This window comes from Ambystoma mexicanum, chromosome 2q (assembly GCF_040938575.1).
Source record: "Ambystoma mexicanum isolate Mex_15411 chromosome 2q, UKY_AmexF1_1, whole genome shotgun sequence".
In the NCBI taxonomy this organism is placed as follows: domain Eukaryota; kingdom Metazoa; phylum Chordata; class Amphibia; order Caudata; family Ambystomatidae; genus Ambystoma; species Ambystoma mexicanum.
The window spans coordinates 88,892,308-88,912,725 of NC_090924.1; the positions used below are offsets into that span (position 1 = coordinate 88,892,308).

At 43.4% G+C, this 20,418-nt stretch overlaps 1 protein-coding gene across 1 annotated transcript in view; it reads right to left on the reverse strand.

Annotated features, from left to right (window-relative positions):
- CCNF (cyclin F) overlaps nt 1–20,418 on the reverse strand; it is a 212,920-nt gene that overhangs the window by 177,532 nt on the left and 14,970 nt on the right. Inside the window, exons 2-5 of the mRNA XM_069646925.1 lie at nt 13,171–13,325; nt 11,686–11,792; nt 624–691; nt 348–541 (exon numbers count right to left, since the gene is read on the reverse strand). Of these exons, the coding sequence (XP_069503026.1) occupies nt 348–541; nt 624–691; nt 11,686–11,792; nt 13,171–13,325 (524 nt within the window). The remainder of the gene's footprint in view (nt 1–347; nt 542–623; nt 692–11,685; nt 11,793–13,170; nt 13,326–20,418) is intronic.

Here is a 20,418-nt window from a genome sequence, read left to right on the forward strand (position 1 = left end):
TCATTACAAGGAATCAAATCAACCGCCTTTTTGGCCACAGATCCTGCTGCAACTCGCTTCTGCACGGAGGTACTGTGTTGGGTGGGGTATTGACTTAAGTCTGATTTCTGTAAAGCTGGGGGGGGGGGGGGGGGGGGGGGGTTCCTGTGATTCCTCCTCATAAAACTTGCAATTGATTTTACACAATTGCATACTTGCACATAACTACAAAACAAATCACATGGAGCTGCCTTGTTATAGTAGCCCACTCAATCACTACCAAATAACATGAAATGAGCAGTTTATGCCCCCCCCCCCCTCAGCAAATTTGAGAAGCAATATGCAAATAAAAGCCAGGATATACTCACAGTCTGTGATTGGCATTCTTCTTTGAGACTCTCGTAGACAACCGCCTTACAACAGCTCCCAGTGGCAGACCATGGCGGTCTGATAAACAGCCAGATGAAGGGATTGGTACTTGCATTCAGACGCTCCGTCAAGCTAAAGAAACGTGATGCCTTCAGTCCATTGACCTCTGCACGACCCTCGTCAGAAACTGAAACTAGACAATTCACAAGGTAAAAGTGAAAATCAAGAACACAAAGCTACTCGCTCCAGAACACTATAGTAGAAATCTCACTTACGCCCTTCATTGTAGAGATACGCAATTCCCAATTTGACAGCAGCTTCAAAATTCCCACATTCAGCAGCTCTAAAGGGAATTCAAATAAAAAATGTTTTTAAATGTGGAACACACAGTCTTGCAGAAAGTTACGACAAAGCAGGAGGTAAGGGGACAAAGGGGTGAGAATTGACCTGGGTCAAAGTGACAATGTAGTGGGAGGATGATTGCAGGAAAGTAAGCGGTTAAGAAAGTGGTTGATTCAATGGCATTCTGGGCAGTCCAGTCCGCGCCTTAAAACACTTGTGTATAGGCGCTTTACAAATGCCATATATCATACTTTCAGCCCTTTCACAGATGAAATGCCAAATGCACCCTAGGCGAGTTTTTGCGAAGTCCTCTGGAAGGTCACAAACCTATCCCAATTGTATGAAGGTCCCCTCCACTACTCATGGAACCTTGGTAGAGTGGCAGAGCAGTCCGGCTTATCTGAAGATGTGAGGTGTACACTGAACCTTGTTAGTAATGCACATAAAACACATTTAGATTATATTTACACAAGAATCACTTAAATACTTAGCATAATTAACCAAAACAATTAAGGAATACTTTTCCGAAGGCCACTGCTTAGTTTGTCCTTGCTCGCCGTTACATTTGTTACAGGTTTGGACAGTAATGACAGTTCTATCGTATCGTAATGCACACTCGCAAATCTTAGAAGAAATACAGTTACATTTACTCTGCATGCATATAGAAGATAGAAATTGATACAAGCAAGGCTTAAGGTTCTAGGAGGCAGTTTCTTCGCAGAGCAAGTCTTTCAAGTACCCAAACACCCTAGCTAAAAGCAGTTCGCAGAGGGCTTACGTCTTGGCAAGCAGTAGACTACGAAAAGTTCCTGGGGATACTTAGTGGCTCTGATGTAGTAAGATTAAACCAACATTGGAAACCCTGTTAAGGACTTGCTAAAAGGGCACAAGCAGCCGCTTGAGTCGCAGGTAAGAGGGGGGTATCCTGGACACCAATGTGCACTCAACGCCCTCGAGCGACTTCATGGATCAAGGTAAGCAATCTTTTTCCCCCACAGTACCTTAGGTTTGAAGAATTGTGGCTGGATTCTTGACGTGGCAGCACCAGGCCCTTTGGTCTGATGACCAACGGCAGCACAATGGATGGGATCTCTGCAGCAGTCTTGAGGAAGGGCCGCTGGCAGGGCTTTCAGCAACTTCTCTGGTCACTCTGTGGTTTTGGCATCTTTTGTGCAGCACCATCAAAGGACGCAATTCCCCAGAATTGTCTTCGTCGGTTCCTGAAGTCCTGCACTCTGTTGAAGTGGGACTTGGACAGGCCGGATTGTGTCTCTGGAGGTTCACCTAGAGCTTAGCAAAGATTTGGACGGATTTGGCTGTTCCGTGGGTCAGAAGTATACTAGTATTGGGGTTGTTGGGTAAGATTTTCATAATGATAAATCTTCCTGACCTGGGTCAATCCCAGAACGCTTTTCTGTTACTGGTGGATTATGTTCCCTTATAGCTCTGAGTGGGAACCTTCCCACACACTCTGAATCTTTTTCACTTTAGGTGTGTCATTTTTAAGACTATCCATAGTGTCTTAATCTTCGACAACCTTTTGGCAAAAGATGGTCACCAACAGGGAGTCGATGTACATGTTGAAGTCCCCAAGGAAGATACATAGATACATTTGGCGGAGGAGGCAAGAAGGGGAGAGGTCGGCCCATTCAGAGAGGAAGAGGGAAGGACCCACGAAGAGGTTGGGGGGGTTAGAGGTTGGGCAGGGGGGGTTGTAAATGGTAGCAAGAGTAACAAAGAAAGGGACACAGATCCGGCAGACTAGGCTTTCAAAGGAAGAGTAGGATTGAGTGGGGGATGATGGAGTCGGAAGAAACTCACAGAAAATCAGAGCCACTTCACCACTAGATCGGGAGGGTCAGGGATTAGACATGATCGTGTAGCCGTCAGGAAGAGTGCCAAAGCAGTGTCGGTGCTAACTTTGAACCAGGTGTCAGTAAGGGCAATAACGTCAAGGTCTTCAAGGAGGTGACAGATATCTGAGGCATGTTTAATAGAAAGAGAATTGAGGGTAGCCAAGTGCAGCTACTTTCAGGACAGCCAGCCTCTCAGTTTGAACTGGGTGACAAAGGACTGCAGAGTTTTGGACTCCTCCCTCCCTTCACAGACAATCTGGAGCCTGGACAATCTGGAGTCCACAAGACTCCTGCCGAAGATAAAAATCACACAAAAGAATTTCCCACCCTGGAGGTCAGAACAAGAAACACTAAAATGGCGAAAAAAAGGCAGGAGCCGTTTTGGTAAAATGAGCACCCATGAGTGCCTTTACGAGTGGGTGGGGGGGGGGGGGGGGCGTTTACAGCCTGCGGTAAAGGTGCACCGGATGAATAAAAAGGTTCACTGCCACCAGCCATTAAAGTTATTTTGTCCTTGTAACAAATGTTACATTTAAAAGGAGAAAGGGGATAATCAGCATTTCTCCAGCACTCCACATAAGGTGGGTGGGGGTGCTGGTCTCACCTGATAAAATGTAAAAGGGACCCAATGATCCTTTCTACCCTTGGGAACTGTAGTTCTCAAGGTTAGCCAGACAAAGTTAAAAGGAGAGCCCCTAGAGCAACCCAGCAACAATAGGCACATATTGCCAAACAGTTGTCAAAGAGGTGTGGGAAAAGGTTTAATGATAAATAATCCACCAGTAAAAGCAAAAAAGTTCTGGGGCTGGGGCTGACATCTCAGGAAGATTCATCATTCATATGAAAATCTTACCCAACAGGCATACTTTGTATCCCCCCCCAAAGCACTCCACATAAGGTGGCGTGTGCTGGCTCACTTACACTTATACAAAAAGTAAAGGTGATAAAAATCCCTCTACTACTTGGGGAACAGCACGTCACCCAAGTACATGAAAGATATTAACAGGGAAGCCCAAATGTTATGGGAAACTCACTTCAACCATACACTGTGGGGAGACATAAAACGCCCATAAAGAGCTAGGAGGGGGGAAAAAAAAAAAAAAAAACTAAAAAAAAGCCCCACTCACCTAGGGACAAGGTCAAATAGTTATCAAGTCCGAGCAAAAAGTTCTGGGTTGAGACAGGTCACCAATATGAAAATCTTGGTAACATGCACTTCAAGCCACCGGTTTAAAAAAATAAAATATTTTGTTTCGATTTTTAACCCAAACCGGTTACTGGATCCAACCAAATTCTGGCTTCACCACTTAACCAAAAGGTGTGATCCGGGTGAATGATTGAATATCACCCTGCTTACCTGCAAAAATTAAGTTACCATGGTACTGATTCAGTTCACCGATAGGGATCATTCTCATTTCTGTGCTAATTCCCCCTTCAACCTTGGAGACCGAGTACCCCCCACAACTCTTTTGCTGGACTTTTTTTATTTTAACCCTGGAGTGAGACCTTTACTCTCTCATGCGTTTTAACCCGATTTGGATTATGGATTTCCTCTTGTTTTGGAGTCTGAAACCTCCATAGGCATCTACTTTTTGTATGGCGACACAGCACCTTCAGTGCAGTGACAGAACTCACTTAGATTTCTCATACGGTTTAAATACCTTTTCGTGTGTGTGTGAACTATTGTTCCCAAGAATAGTAAAGTGAATGGATTTCACGTACCTTTTCTTTTTGGAGATCCAGCACACACCTAGTGGCAACATCTGAAATCCAGCCAGAAGCTCCAGGAGTCTCCCAATGACTCTCCAGAAGCAGGAAGACCAGAGCTCGTGTCCCCTCACCAGAGTACAGGACCCAAGGAAGCCCAAATGGTATCCAAGACGGTGCAGTTTACCAAGCACTGAAACCGTGAAGTGCTGCCGAATCGAGAAGAGCCTGTAGCGGCAGCTGACCTACAAATTGTAGGTCCCCACGACTGAGGCTCAGGAACCCAGGGTCTGCATCGCTGCAACAATCCAGGACCACTCTTCTTCAAACCATAGATACTGTTGAGTATTGGGGTACTTACCTCAGTGTCTTGGAGTTAGGCTTTCCTTAGTTGAGACTTGCAGTGGCTTACCCTTCGAGTTGATTCCAACTGTTTTTCACAGGTTTAACAGTTTGTGACCCTACGAGTGATTTTTCTACAAATTCTCTAACTTTGTAGAAGACTTTCTAAGGAGTGCCTCAGCTCCATAAACTGTTCCAATTGACTTCTGGCTGTGCTGGATCCCTGCAGACTCTTCTAGCCCATTGACCGATACCGTTTGTCCCTCAGAGGTGGTTAACTTGTAAGATTTACTGCTGGGAAAGGCGTGTGGCTTGTCTAGATTCATTGAAAAATGTTGTTCTCTCACATACTGAGAACCTGTGAACCTTTTCCTTCCTTAAACCTTTCCTTTCTGCCAACTCAGAAGCTGCGAAGTATAACTAGTGAGATAAATGCCATTAGTGTCCTTGTGAATGAAGTCACCTCAGGGTGTAGGAAGTGTGTAAGAAGCATATCCAAAAAAGTATCCACTAACCCGTTTGATTCTGAAAAGTATATTTACAGAGTTACATATCTTGCTCTTTTTAAAGAATGGTTATTTAAAAATTGATGTTAAACTTTTTATAATTGAAACCTGGAGTGGAAGAGTTAATTGTATTTACGAATTTCATTCCTACAGCTGTACAGCTCACATGTACCCCTCGAGATGGTAGTTTGGCTGCTGCTCAGTCACACTAACATGTGAAGTACACACCTATACCAAAAGGTGGGTTACTGAATACCAAGCAGATGAGGCTTGTGTAGACTCACACAGATACAGCAATCCTTACCTAACATTCACAAAGTACACTATTAAACCAAGAGCGAGGCTTCTTGGAATAGTGTTGATCCATATATAAATAACCTTTGTTTCCAAACGTTTATGCCACCTCAAGGACATTGGTTACATTTCCAATTGCACATAGCTTTCTTCTGCTTACTAGTACCCCGGGGGAGGGGGAATTTTGGGAGTCTTCAAGATGCCACAACTGTAAGCCTCACACCTCTGGGGCCAGAGGGATTGTTGGACCGTACGTGATCCGAGATGGAATAAGGCCTCGCAAATGAGGCAGTGCTCTAAATGTTCCCAGTCAAGGTAAGGCGACAGTGGGAAGTGCTTGGGGAAGGAGGTAAACAGGGTGGGTGTTGCTTCTCCAATGCTCTGGTTTTGTACTTTCTATAGCTTAATCAGTGCACATTTAATAATAAAAGTACATAGCATTCTTAGGACATGTGTAAGTGGGATGCACCAGTCACGCTTATGTGAAAGGGTCGGAGGAGTAGTTTTCATTTACCATGTTGCAGCAAATGTTTGCCTTACAAGGGGGTGGTGGTGGTTGGTGGGGTGCCCGAAAGGGGAGAGGGCTGAAATGAGTGGGGAGAAACAATGGAAGGGGAGAGTAGAAGATTTTGGAAGGGACGACAGATGACATGAAAGAGATTTTCCACTTGAACAAATTCAGTGATCCCGGGCAGATCAGGTTTTGCTAATATAAAGTGATTAGGTGACAAGGCTGTTTCCAGCCAGTCATACCCCTAATAACAATACCCCTTATAACAATAGTAGTTAATCATTGACCCACTTGTGACAGCCAATAACTCCAACCTTAAGTTCCACCTCCTCTCTACACAGAGCCCTCAATCACTCCTGCCCAATGGGTCCTTTGCTTTAAACTTTCCTCAGCAGGCAGACAGCCTTACTCTGGAATTAGAGAAACCTACACTTCCATGACCCATCCAAATGTAATCTCTTAATACGACACAACAAAACGATAAGGCTCTTGTTTCAAAGCTGGTCTGTTGGCGACACCTTTACAATGGTTCCTTTTTCTGATCATTTCCTGTACTCTTAATACGAAGGGCAACAGTCAGAAACCCTTGCAACTGCTGTAGAGAGATCAGTTTAAAATAACCACCCATTAACAAGCATTTCTACGTGATGAGGAAAACACAACACGAAGGCCAACGATCAGCCCGCTTTTGTGGCAGATTAAGCTTTGTTTGCAGGTTAAAGAACTTGACTAAATATTACCCACCGGTCTTAATGTATTCAATCTTATGCCTTTCTGCAAAAGTTGCAAATCTGAGAAAAAAAAATGCTCTTTTACAAAGGAATACTACATCTGCTGTCAGTGCTAATTGATGTATCCAGCAATAAAAACCTCGCAAAGTAAAGGGAAGGATACAAATTTATTCAATGCAAAGACCCGGCACCCTGCACTCCATCCGCTGCCATCAGCCACCAGTTACTCTCTCTGCCACCGCATTCAACCTTCCACGTCCGAACCCCTTTACATTTCAATCAACATTATTCTCCATGTCGATGGATGCAGGATGCCAAATACACAAATATGTCATTAAAGAATGTATGAACACATAACTATACAACACTACCCCCCTCCTTTAAAACAAAACATAAAAAGAAAAACAAAGGAGGAAATCAAACTTAACATGTTCCTATATCATGTTCTATAAACAGGAAAATGTAAAGGATAATTGTAAATAGGCTGAACAATATTAACAAAATCACTTATATCATTGATGTCAAACCAGAAAACAAAGTAGTCCTTAGACCAAAACGGCATGTTCCTAATCCGTGCACCACGAACAAATCTACCACCATCAATATCACTAACATGCTCAGCTCCATGTACATAATCTTCTTCTCACTTCATTTGTCTGTTGCACATTCACATCTCCATGTACACTCACTTCACTCCCCTCACTTGCCTGTTGATTAAACTCGCTATGCATTGGGCGTGAAATATTATCAAATCGATCAATAGCTCTTCTGTTATCCTTCTTCCTAATGCATTCATTTAGAACACCCTCACCCCTCCAATTCCATTTGCTGATCCTGTCTAAATTCCACACTGATCCGCCTCGGACTCTAACTGCTCTTCTGAATAACTCTATTGCCTTTACAGGGTTAGAGTGTTTAGACTCACCTTTTCGATCCTTACAAAGTCACCTGGTACAATCTTCCACCTGTTCTTTTCAACACACTCCTTATCACCAATATCCTTTTCGTCACAAACTTTCCTTTTCCTATAGTTACCCCAACTAGGATCGAGTAATGTGTTTGGCAATGCCTCTCATCTCAAATGGAGACTTTCCTGTGTCCCTCCTAACAGAAATCCTGCTGCTCCTAATTTTCTCTTTGAGCGCCTCATCCACAGGCATATTATTTCTCAAGGCTTGTTCAATTGTCTCTACAATGACTATTGCATCTCTCCACCAAACCATTGGTTTGAGGGTGATACGCTGAGAATCTCCAATCTATCCCTGAACATTTAGCAAACTCATTTTCTTGCTTCGAAACTGTACACCATTGTCACCAATGATGACTTTAGGTTATCCCCCTCTTCTGAACACCTGTAACAAAAATCCTATAACTTCACCCGAACCAATCTTATTCACCATCTTGACTTCCACCCATCCTGAATAATAATCCACCAACACAAACAAACTTACCTTCTTATCTCAAAAGTTCATATGGTCCTAGAATATCAATACCTAACCTGTCCCATGGCGCTTCAATTTTAGACATGATGATAGGTCCGAATCAGTGACTGTTAAAACTAGTCACTATTCTGGAATGGCCAATCTCGGACAAGTCTTTCAACCATTAAATCAATACCAGGCCACCAACAATTCATTCTTAGATTGTTTTTTGTTCCCGTAATACCTGGATGTTCTTAGATTCTTTTCAATTAAATCCTCACGTAATCTTTGTGGAGGCACCAACTTATCTCCTCTTAGTAACAAATCATCTTCTACGACTTCCCAAAATTTTGCACACTCATTATCCAACCTTTTTTCAGGCCAAGCTCACTCAGTATAATTCATGACCTGAAGAAGAGCTTCATCCTTGGCAAGTTCATTTAACCATGCTTCCCTTGACGTCACTTCAAAAACTGTTGCTACCACTTTGCAATCTTCAACCACCATGTCACTATCAACTATGGGTAATCTAGATAAAAAAAAAAATAAAAAAACACAGCTATCACGTTTCTTTTTCCTGGAACATACACTATAAAATTATAATCTGGTTACCTGAAACTCAATCTGGGAGAGGCCCTACATTTTCCATGTACAGTAAGTACTTCCACTAGAGGCTTGTGATCCGTTTGTACTACACATTTATTTCCCCATAAATATTTCCTAAAGTAATTAATTGCTCAAATGCAGGCTGGCATTTCCCTTTCAATAACTGAATATCTGCTTTCAGTATCAGATATTGCTCTGGACACGAGATTAATGACCTTCGCCTAACCATCTTCTGTGATATGCGACAACACAGCCCCTAGTCCACTGCCACTGGCATCTACTTTGACTCTTGTCCGTCTTCCATACACAAACCCTCCCAATTCTACAGCTCAATAGATGCTTGCTTTGATACAATCTGCTGCTCTTTTGCATTCATTATCCCCAAACAAACTTTACGTCCAAGTAGTTTCCTTAACGGTTCAGTGACACTAGCAAAATTCTTGACAAATTCATTTTAATATTCGCATAAACCAAGAAATGACCTCAGTTCATCTTTATTAGTGGGTTCAGGTGCATCTTTGATCGCCCTCATGGCCTCTTACCTTGGGTTTGTACCCTCTTCCATTTATAATATGTCCCAAGTACTCAACTTCCTTAAACTTGCATTTGCTTTGCTCTACTTTCAAACCACTAGCATCCAATCTCCACAACACCTCATTCAATCTCTTGTGTTCCTCAGCATCTTTACTAAAAACAATGATATCACCCGATATACTAAAGTCCCAGCTAAACCTCTCAAAACATGCGTCATGACTCTTTGAAACACCGCTGCTGCGGAGGCCAACACAAAAGGCATCTGCTTGCATCTATATAAGCCAAAAGGCGTGATGAAAGCAGTAATATCTCTGCAGTCTTCCGTGAGTGATATTTGGTGATATGCACTCGACAGGTCCAACGTAGTAAAAGTATCTGCTCCTCCAATACTATTCAGCATCTCCGAAATTATTGGCAAAGGAAACATGTCTATGATGTTTTTATTCACGTCCCTCAAGTCTAGGCATATTCTTGGCTTACCATTTTTCTTTATGGCCACAACAATGGGACTCACCCATTGTGATGATTCGATGTTTTCAATTACCCCTTCAAATTCAAGTTTTCCAAGTTCTTTTTCTACCTGGTCAGACAAAGCAACAGGTTACAGGTAGTGCTCCTCGTTTTAGTTTTATTCTAAAAGCAAAATTTTAACAATCCCAATTTGGTTTGAAAAACACCATCTGGGTTTGACTGTTTACTCCTCTTGTTCGCTACTACTGTTTACAATTAGTATTTGTTCTTCTTTACACAGATCTACTCTTATCCTTAATGCTGCTTGGTCTCCATCCGATTATAATTACTCCTTTCTCCGCCACAAACCTTTGAGCTTGTCGATCTTTAAATTGAATAATGCAATGCAACCAACTTATGATCTGCATCTTTGATCCTTCAAATCCACCTGGGTTCCTTATGTCTGGCGACTTCAAATTGCACCCGAGACCTTCTGCGCCAAGTCTCTGCTAAGTCTCTCGTAATAATGGTCCAAGGTGAGCAACTGTCGACTTTCACCCTCAATTTCCAATTATCTATGACGACTACACAACTTGGGCATTTAAATTCCCACACAGGTGGTTCATGAATTACAAATACTCTTTCTTCATCAGCTTCATCATCTTCTTGTATGGCTGATGACTCTTTTTCCGTCTGCAAGTAACTGCAAAATGACCTTTCATTCCTCAATTCCCACATTTTTGCCCAATTACAGGGCAATTTCTGGAGTAAGTGTATTGGCCTAGTCTGCCACAACTAAAAAACCCATCACCTTCCCTTGTTTGGGGAGGATTAGTCCTGGGTTCAGTCCTTGCCCACGACTTCCCTCTGGTGACGATTTCCTCTCGCCTCCTTATTTACGAATCCTTTGCTCTTGTTTCTGTTCATGACAACTTCAGACCTTTTCCTGATGCGTACTGCATCAACACCACCTTGAACCTCTGTCTCTTGTGTATATTTGTTTTTAGATTGCAATATGTTCTGAGTTGCTTCTTGCATTTCATCTCTTTTGAACACAATTGACTGTGTTCAATCCTTTTCGCAATGGTCTCTGGTAGCGACGAGTTTCCTACCATCCATAGCCTGTCTTGAAACAAAGAGTCCTTGGTATGAATTATGATCTGATCCTTCATCCAGGGCGATTCCATGCCCAAAATGACATGTGTGGGCCAATGACCTTAAAGCTGAGACATAATCCTCTATGCTTTCTTGCTCTTTTTGGATTCTAGTGTAGAAATTGTATCTATTGATTGCTACATTGGTCTCATGCGCATAGTATTTATCCAACGGTCTCAAAACTTTCTCATATTCATCGCCGTCACGCGCTTCATCCACTTAATTCTGGAAGCTCTCTAAACTCCCTTTGACCATCCAATCCTAAAGCATGGAGTAGCAAAAATGTCTTGCTATGGGATGTCAATCCCTCCTGTTCCACTGTCTGGATGTAATGTATCCAACATTCTTTCCATTCTGACCACACTACTGTGGGCTGAGTTGGCAGCAAACTCACTGGTGGCTGGACATGGATACCTTGCATGGCTATTGTTTCACTCCTTGGTATCAGTAGTGTCCCCAATTAATTGATAAAACTTGTCCCCTCTGTTCCGACGTGGGTAGCGGCAACGGGTCAAACCTCGTCGCCAAATGTAATGTATCCAACAATAAAAACCTCTCAAGTAAAGGGAAGGATACAACTTTATTCAATGCAAAGACCCGTCGCCCTGCACTCCATCCGCAGCCATCAGCCACCTGTTACTCTCTCTGCCACAGCATTCAACCTTCCACGTCCGAACCCCTTTACATTTCAATCGGATGAATGCAGGACGCCGAATACACAAATATGTCATTAAAGAATGCATGAACACATAACGATACAACACTAATCTATATGGAGTAAAAAATAAAATTTTAAAAAACAGCAAAAGTAATGAAGATACCAGGGAACAAAGTAAAACATTGGCGACATGGGGTACGCAAGAAAAGCAATTCTATTCTTACCTTTCAAAAAGCCTGAGGTTGTCCAGCGAAGGCCAGGCTTCCTGGAAGCAGGCACAGGCCCATACACTTGTGTGATTATCCACAAGATATTTAAAGTGTGAGTGCACCTGAAAAATGAAAGTACACTGCATTAGGTGGGTACGTTCATGTTAAAAGCAATAGATCTCAATACCCCCATAAGATATTCGAGGACAAGCTGGTTATCTGCACCTCAATCAGTATTTTTTTTTTGCATCACCCTTTTTAAGGTGGTATCCCCAACGCTGGCGGAAACTATTAAGAACTAGGAAATAATTTGCACAAATAGATTAGGAAACAGCGGTTAGGCATGGCTTTCTTAAGAATGCACGCCATGCTACCCTATTAGCAAGGTGCTTGCATGCGATTGTAAAGATAATCCACATGTAAAGTATACCTACGTATTTTAGATAAAAACGATGATAGACTAAAACTAGGTTAACAGCCAGCGGATAACTTCTCCTTATGCTCAGGATAGCTACATCACAGGCATCCAAATTAATTGGAGCCATAGCTCCTGCTTGTAGCCTATAAGAGCATGGCTAGCTTGACACCAACTGTATGAGACAAAGCGGCTTTGTGCTTCCCAGCAAAATGGGTGCGGTTGGGGGGGGCATGTCAAGTAGAAGACTCCTAGCGAGCATAAAGTCCCTTGTTGTTAGCCCCATGCATCTACATGCACACAGCACATCATGTCTTACTCACCATGAGTTGACTATCCAATCATCATTCGCCAACTGCAAACGGCGAGTAAAAATTCTAGTAGGCCTCCCAGAATTAACTGTTTGGTAATGTTGGCATTTCATGTGGAAGCCAAGTGCTCCTGCTCCCAGCATTCTTTGCAAAGCAAGAACAGCACATGCTTCCAAAGCTTAGGTTTAAGGGAGGTACCCACCCTTTCCTTATCTACTGCTTTCTCAGGGCAGATCAGTCAAATCTTTTCTGGTGTTCTGATACTTGAACTATGCAAGAACGTGGAAATGCTACAGTGAAAATAAACCGAGATTGCAAAAATACCCACAAGTCCATTTCAAATTAATGTTTCACATATTTTTACAAAGTGTTGATCAGTGGCCCCATCACCACCAGCCACTACTTAGGATTATTGCACCAATTATTTCCCTGCAACCCCAAGACCAACCGCTTGACTCTGGTCTCACCTCCTACTCACACATTTGAAAAATGGTTGAACTATGCATGTACTTCACTTTTACTACTACCATAAAGATCTGGATGGGGCCTATACCGAGGTCATCACTGGTTTAAACGCATCATACTCTTTCTGTACCTTCCATTAAGGTTTTAAATCAGAGGAAGAGAGGCGTACACATTATAAACCGTGGTGTTTGACTTTACCGTTCACACACACACACTGCACGCAACAAAGACTAAACTCAATCAACACCACTCCAAACAGCAGATCGACGAGTAAAAGAGTGCTTGAGAAGGATAGGATAGCACACTCACAGCTCTCACAGAGAGGATATCTTCGGCAGCAAGACATTTTAATATGTATAAAAGAACATCTTCAGGGAGGCTCAGCAAGGTCAGCAATCGTGGACGTTTCCGTAGTCGACGCTTTGCCGGGAGTGAAAAGCATTTGGAGCATCTACAGTGAAGCACTGACGAGGAAAAAAAAAATAATTAAAAAAAAGAACTCAATATACAGGAACAAAGTATACTGCAAATTGCTCAGAATTAAGACACCAACAGAGTCACTGCGCGGAAATTGGCAGAGAAGTCTTAACAGATCAAAGAAAATTATTGTAGGGCAGCTTAGTGAATGTAAACTTATTCACAAGGAGATTGAAAGCGGATGTAGGCCTATCCCTCAAACTTGCTCTGGCAATATAAAGACAGAACCTAGCCCCAGCCACCCAAAGTCAGTGAGCAGTTAAAGTTGTGTTAACTGGTGGTATGCTGTAAAATAACAAACGTTTCCAAATACAGCAATTGCAGAACTTATTGGTTGTGCTAGTACTGGGATCGGTTATGGATTAGCAGCAATCATTCTTCAACAGCTTTATTCTCGTCTGGCCAGAGTGGCTGCGGAACGAAGCACGATCTATATGGCATTAGCAAAATGTTATAACCACCACCCCCCCGCGCCCTCCACACACTTCCACCCAATGTTATTTAGGAGCATTAGAATGCAGCTTTCCCCGTTTACCTGGCAAGTAGATGAGGAAAAGGCTCCTGTGATTTACAGATCAGTAGTTTGTGAGGTCATAATGGTTATCCATTGGTTGGGTGGAACTTCAGTGACAGGGGTTTTGCAGTAAGTGGCATCATGGTGTCTCCATGAGGCTGACACGGGAGCAGCCTTGTGGCAGAATTGGTGCAGTCACACTGAGATTACACAACACTTATTTACTTGGTATTAGGAAATCCACCTTTTGGTATAGGTCTGTACTACACAAGTTGTTAGTGTGACTGAGCAGCCAGGCTCATCTCAAGAGGGGTAAATGTGAGCTCTAGCAATGAAATTCGCAAATACAAGTAACACTAACACTTTGGTTTCAGTTAGTTATTTACTTATTTAACATCAATTTTTCAATACGCGTTCAAAGGGCAAGATATGCAACACTGTAAATCTAATTTAAAAAACTTTTCAGAATCAAACAAGTTAGTGGATACTCTTTGGATAGGCTCCTTATACACTTTCTACACCCTGAGGTGACTTAATTCACAAGGACCGTAATGGCATTTATATATCACTATTCATACTTTGAAGATTCCGAGGTGGCAGAAAGGAAAGGTTTAAGGAAGAAAAAAAATAAAAAGGTTCTCAGTATGTGCAAGGACAACTAAATCTTCCAATGAAATTAGACGCCTTTGCCAGCAGTAACACTCCCAAACAAGTTACCACCTTGGAGGGGCCAAAAGTATCAAAGTCAATGGGCTAAAGGAGTCCGCAGGGAGCCAGGACAGCCAGCCAGGACAGCGAAAGTCAATTGGAACACAGTCTATGGAGCTGAGGCACATCGATAAAAAGGTCGTGAAAACATTTAGAAATTTGTTAGAAAAATAACTTGTAGGTCACACGCTCTTAAGCCTGTGAAAAATCAACTCTAAGCATAAGCCACTTCAAGTCTCAACTGAGAAACGCACAGCTCAAAGACACTGAGAACCCAAGTCTAAACAGTATGTCTGGTTTGAAGAAGAGTTATCCAGCTGGATTCTGTCCTGTTGCTGCAATGTAGACCCTTTGTTCTTGAGCCTCAGCTGTGGGGACAAGAGGGAGGCCAGGCCGTCTGCAGCTATGGGCTTTTTTAGGTTCAGCGGCACTTCGCAGTTTCAGCACTTGGTAAACAGCAAAGTCACGGATCTCGGATACCAGTACGGCTTCTTTCGCTCCTTGGGTCCTGCACTCTGGTGAGGGGAAGAGCTCTGGTCGTCCAGCTTCGAGACTCCTGGAGTTTCTGTACGGATTTCAGACGTTGCATCCGACAACATATTTCTCGACCCCTGGCACTCTTTGCAGTAGCAAAGTAGTACAGCCAGTCAGGAAGATGGTCCAGTGGAGTTAGTCGGTCCCACTAACCCAATGGAAGAAGTCTTCCCTTGTCCATTAGAAAAATGAGTTTCAGCACAGCAGCAGGGCTTCACAGGGCATTTCAAAGGTCCAGGAGGTTGCAGCAAGCTTTGTTCACAGTTTCATCGGGTATTTCTCCCAGTGGTCGACTAGTCTCAAAACCCTCACCTTTTAAGGTTTCTCCCATTCATGCACTGCCTAGGCGGCCAATCAAACAGCAGGGTGGCCAGCCAGCCAGCCAATCAGGACTGGTTCCATGCAGGCATTCCGAGAGACAAAGGACAGGGGAGTTTCAGGATCCTCCCCCACATCCGGTCTTTCCAAACATATTGGAGCCAGAGGCGCCTGCCTCCTTACCGCCTGTGGTGCTACATGCTCGGCCCACCTGGTTGTGGCAAACCCAGGGGGCCGGCACCTCTCTCTGGACCTCCGCTCCAAGCAACAGGGATGTGCCTGCTCTCCCTTGCAGCAGGTCGGCTCCTCCCACAGCATTTGCCCTGCAACATTACAGCCCGGTGTTGGGGGAGTCTGCTTCCTCCCGAGGCTTCACTGTGTCTTTCTCCTCGCCCCATCTCCTCGGATCGACTGGGGCATCACCCCCAACACTGCAAGAGGTGCAGGCCTTCCCGGACCCTTCCTGGCTCTGTATCTGGCTGCCAGCAATTGCAGCCCCTCCCTCACTGCACACCTGGGCTGCCGCAGGCACCTTGTATGACAGGATCTTGCTGCGACGGCGTTGCTGCTGCTCTCCTCTCCAGGGGCTGCATAAAGGCCCTGGGCCGAATCCTCCCTCCAGCACGCCCCTGCTACACCTTTCTGTTGTGGCTGCAGTGTACTGGAATAGCAATGTCCCTCTTCTGTATTACTTGGGCGGCAACCGTTCGACCACCTATCTGCAGGTATGTGAGCTTAAGCCTGCAATGTTCCACAACACTAATCCGCAGACTGGGTGGATTCCGATTGCGCCAGGTTGGTTGGGGAGCCTCAGATTCTCCATAGGGCATGCAGAGCCGGTGCCGAAGTTTACCACGTGTCGGTGGCCATCTTGGAGTCGTGATGTCCCCCCATGCCCCTCTTCTGCCACTGAGAACACTCATGCTCCAAGAATAGGGAAAGACTTCTAAGGATTGTCTAGAAGTGTTAAAAAGTGTATGTACTTGTAAAATAGTTGGTTGGTAACAGAGTGAACAGTTACAAGTTCTTACTTACCTTGAAGGTGTTCTGCCATTCTGAAAAGCATACGTATGGTTATTTTACTCACCTGTGAATTGGTTTTGCCTCTTCCCAGAGGTAATGCTGTTGAACCAATTATTTAAGAAAATGAGTGTACAAGTTCCCCAAATGGGTCTTGCTTCCCCATACCTGCTGTACAGCAGGTCTAGAATAAGTCTGCCATAGGTTTTTCTTACCTTGAATAGCTGTGTGTGATTCAAAATAAGTATTACAGGTTTTGCTGACCTTGGTCTGCCTTGTAAGTTACTGCTTACCTTACTATGATCAACTGAGCTGAAAAGCAACTAATAGTATATAACATAGTAGGTTTTACCTGCCTAGAATAACTCTGTGCCATTCTTGTGATTTTAAGAAAGTACAAATGACTTTTGTCCTTTGCAAGAGAGTAAAATTTATGTCACATCCAGCCGACAATGTGCAAAAAACTGTATGGAAATTACTATACGGCAGCTTTCTGCATTGTGACAGAAAACACCTTTCATTTTTTTTCCCCACGGTCTGACCATTTGATCTTGCTTGTATACATTTAAAAGTTGAAAACACAAAAATCCAGCCAATTACATAGTAAAGCAAGCACAATTGTCTTGATGTTGAATGAAAGTCCTGATTTCCTGGAGCCATTACTACCTAATTGTATGCCAATGTTAGGATACAACAGTGAAGAGAGGGAAGGACTGCATGCTAAATTCTATATCTAATCTCATGGTCAAATGCTCATTTATATAGCGCGTTTGGCAAAGCACGATGCATAGAACATATTTATCACAATATCACCAAACCAAAGTCAGTACTCCATCGACCTTGAAAGAATAAACGGCTTAGTTGACCTTGTTGGGATTCGAACCTGCAACCTACAGATCACGCACATATTGTAGCTCCGAGTGCTCAACCAGCTGGGCTATCTTACTGGCTTCCATCCTTCAGAGGTCAGTTAGTCGAGTATCGACTATGGTATGGGAATTATGGATCTTATGAGTTATTTAGAATGACCAGGTAATACATACCAGCTAGACAGGTAGTTATTACATTAGCTTTGTTATTTTGTTTTTGACATTTCATTGTGGGAAGTCGGCAATCTTGTGTATTATTGATGTCAAATTTATTTTGATTTTGTACACTTGTTTAGGTGTAATTAGGTTATATACATTATTTTATTTTGTGGAGGGTATTTTCTGGATGGTGTGCATTTCACTCAGTTTTGAGTATTGCGAGTTTCTTAAGTGTTCAAATAGGAGAAGCTGATCTGTATTGTATCAATATAATTTGTAATGCATTATATAGATTCCATTCATGGATTTTAGAAAAAATTAGGAGTTCTGAGAATGAGAATTGAATTGTCTAAAAAATATTTTCTTTGAATATTTTAACAGTGGTGGATGATTTGGTCTATTTGCATTCCCTAGACAGATGCATTCCACCTGTCCTTTTTGTTCTAGGTCTATTAAATCAACCAGGTGTGACCGGGGTTGAAAATACCTAGTGTTCTCTTGTGTTTTGATAATAATCACATTGCCTAGATGTTGGACGAGCCATGAATGAAGGGCTACATAAAGTTAAATACCTATCTGATTATAACAGGGACAGGTTTTGCTGAGTTTCTATTTCAATTACAAATGTAACTTTCATTTTTTAGTTTAGTTTCTATTTGTACCGTTCACCGAACGCTCAGGTAACTGGGCGCTTAAAGCTTATACAGATGTTACAGAATCATGAACACAGATCAGCAATTAATACAGGTAATTTTGCAGGAAATACAGGTGATTTTGAAGAGATACACAGATAGAGGGCAATAATAGTGTTGGGGAGAATTCTCATAAATGGCCGATTTCCCTTACCTACGGAGTCCCTCAGCAGCTTTGCTAAACGTCTAGGGTTTAATTTTTTCACCTGGTAAGAGTGTGAGCCTTTTCCCCCCACTCTTACATGTGTTTTTACCATTTGTGTGATCTTGGGCTCTGGAGCCTCACCTACTCCATGAGCATCATTTTTTGCGCGTTACACAGCACCTTCAGTGCAGTGACACAGGGTTCTTTTAGACTTGCCGCTGACTCAATGTTTCTGGGACTGACTATTGTCTCCCAGAAACATGTAAAGTTGCTATTAACTTTATGTAGTCTCTTTAAATCACAGACCCAGTACAACCCCATTTTACCGGCAGTATTGGAAAGGGTTAAATCTTATCCCTTTTTGTCTGCTTCTCTTGGAGCACTGTTTCGCTCCCTTTTCATCAAGACTTGGCTGATGGCAGTGGTAACTACCCTATTTTTTTAATACTGCGGTTATCTTAAACAATGGCTTTGTTTTAGGCTATTTTATTAACCTCGAACATAAACCCGCTTGACCAAATATATTTTATTTCGGCTCTGGCTGGGTTTATTTGCCATTTCTTTTTGTTAAAGTCTTCCTCTGCGCGCCAAACCAGGTTTGGTCCCTTTGTTCGCCATCTTTTTGCGGGCTTCTGCACAGAAGCCCTCCGTAAGGCGCCTGAAAGTCTGGGTAGGCAGGATGTGAGGGGGCGTAGGACCCCTGCCATGGGTTCCCTTGGTAACCCAAGACTGTTTGATTGGCTGGGTGAATGCCCTTGCCAGGACAGCCACCCAGCTGTGTGATTGACAGCCAGGCTGTGTGAAGGGGGGGGGGGGGGGACAGGACTGCATAAAAAGCAGGTCTCTGGGACTGGAAAGGCAGAGTCGCCACTGGAACGAAAGAACCAACGAGGAGCTGATGGAAGAGGACCCCTACAACGACTGAACCGCCCAGTGAAGCCCTGCTGCAGGTTCGAATCTTCAGAATCCGACGACAGAAGATCCTCCAGGAATAATCTTCCGAGCTGGTGTGAAGGTACGCATACATATGTAATGTTGTGCTCACACTTGGAGTTTGTACTAATCATCATATGCGTTAAAAGAATGTACTTTTTGCTAAAAGAAGAGGCCTTCTCTTTTATACGGTGGCGTTTAATGGCCATATATGAATAGCAATTGCAAACTAGAAAGAGACCTGCTGACCTGGCAAGAACTTGTTTTAACAGAAGAATTGTGTTTGGTCACTGTATGTCGAAGCATGTTGAGCCTGCTAAAACTATCTGCAGATTACGGGTGGGGAAGGAATGAGTAAGCACAGCCTCGTGCACAGAGATACACAGAAGGGCACGAGAGAGAGCGAATAACAGATAACAGGAAACCACAATAGCAGATGTTGAACTGTTGACCTTGATGCAAAGTCATGACTGGGAGGAACCGCCTTGTGGTGGACATAATCTATGTGCAGCAATGTATGACAATGTAAAACAGATGGGTATAAAAGGACCACGATGTGCAGGGCAAAGGGCGGCACTTTGACGACTTGCTTTGCGAGACGGTTGAACTTGTGGCCCATTCGCGAATGCTTGTGTGTTAATAAAGCAATGTTTACTCAACTCTTTTCTGTTTGAGTTTTTATAGGGTCCCTTTTGTACTGGTTTTGGCGACGGCGAGAAATCGCACCCACAATTTTGGTGTCAGAAGTGGGACGCGAAGGAGCGACAGTCCGTCACTGGGTGAGGAACGCCGCGGCGGAACCGGAGAAGGAATTGATCACGGGGCCCCAACAACTGAATCCGCACCTTTGATTGCAACCGACGCGTCATCCTTGTTTTTCCGGCTCCGTCGGCGGTGGAACAGCAGGCTGTCGCCCTTCGGGTCCGGAACACTCTGGCGGGACCCTTAAGATAAGTGGTATGGACGGATGCATGATGGAATAAGGAAATAATGATTCAGGGTTTGTGAAGAGGACGGTGGTAAGTCCGTCTATGAAGAAGTAATGTTGAAATGATGATATGATATGTTAGATACGCCAGGAGGATGTATTATTATTGTTAGCCAATAGGTGCATATTTGGGAAAGGTGAGTGTTTTAGGCAATTGTGGTATACCAACAAAATGGGTCAAGCGGCTTCCAGCAAGAGTG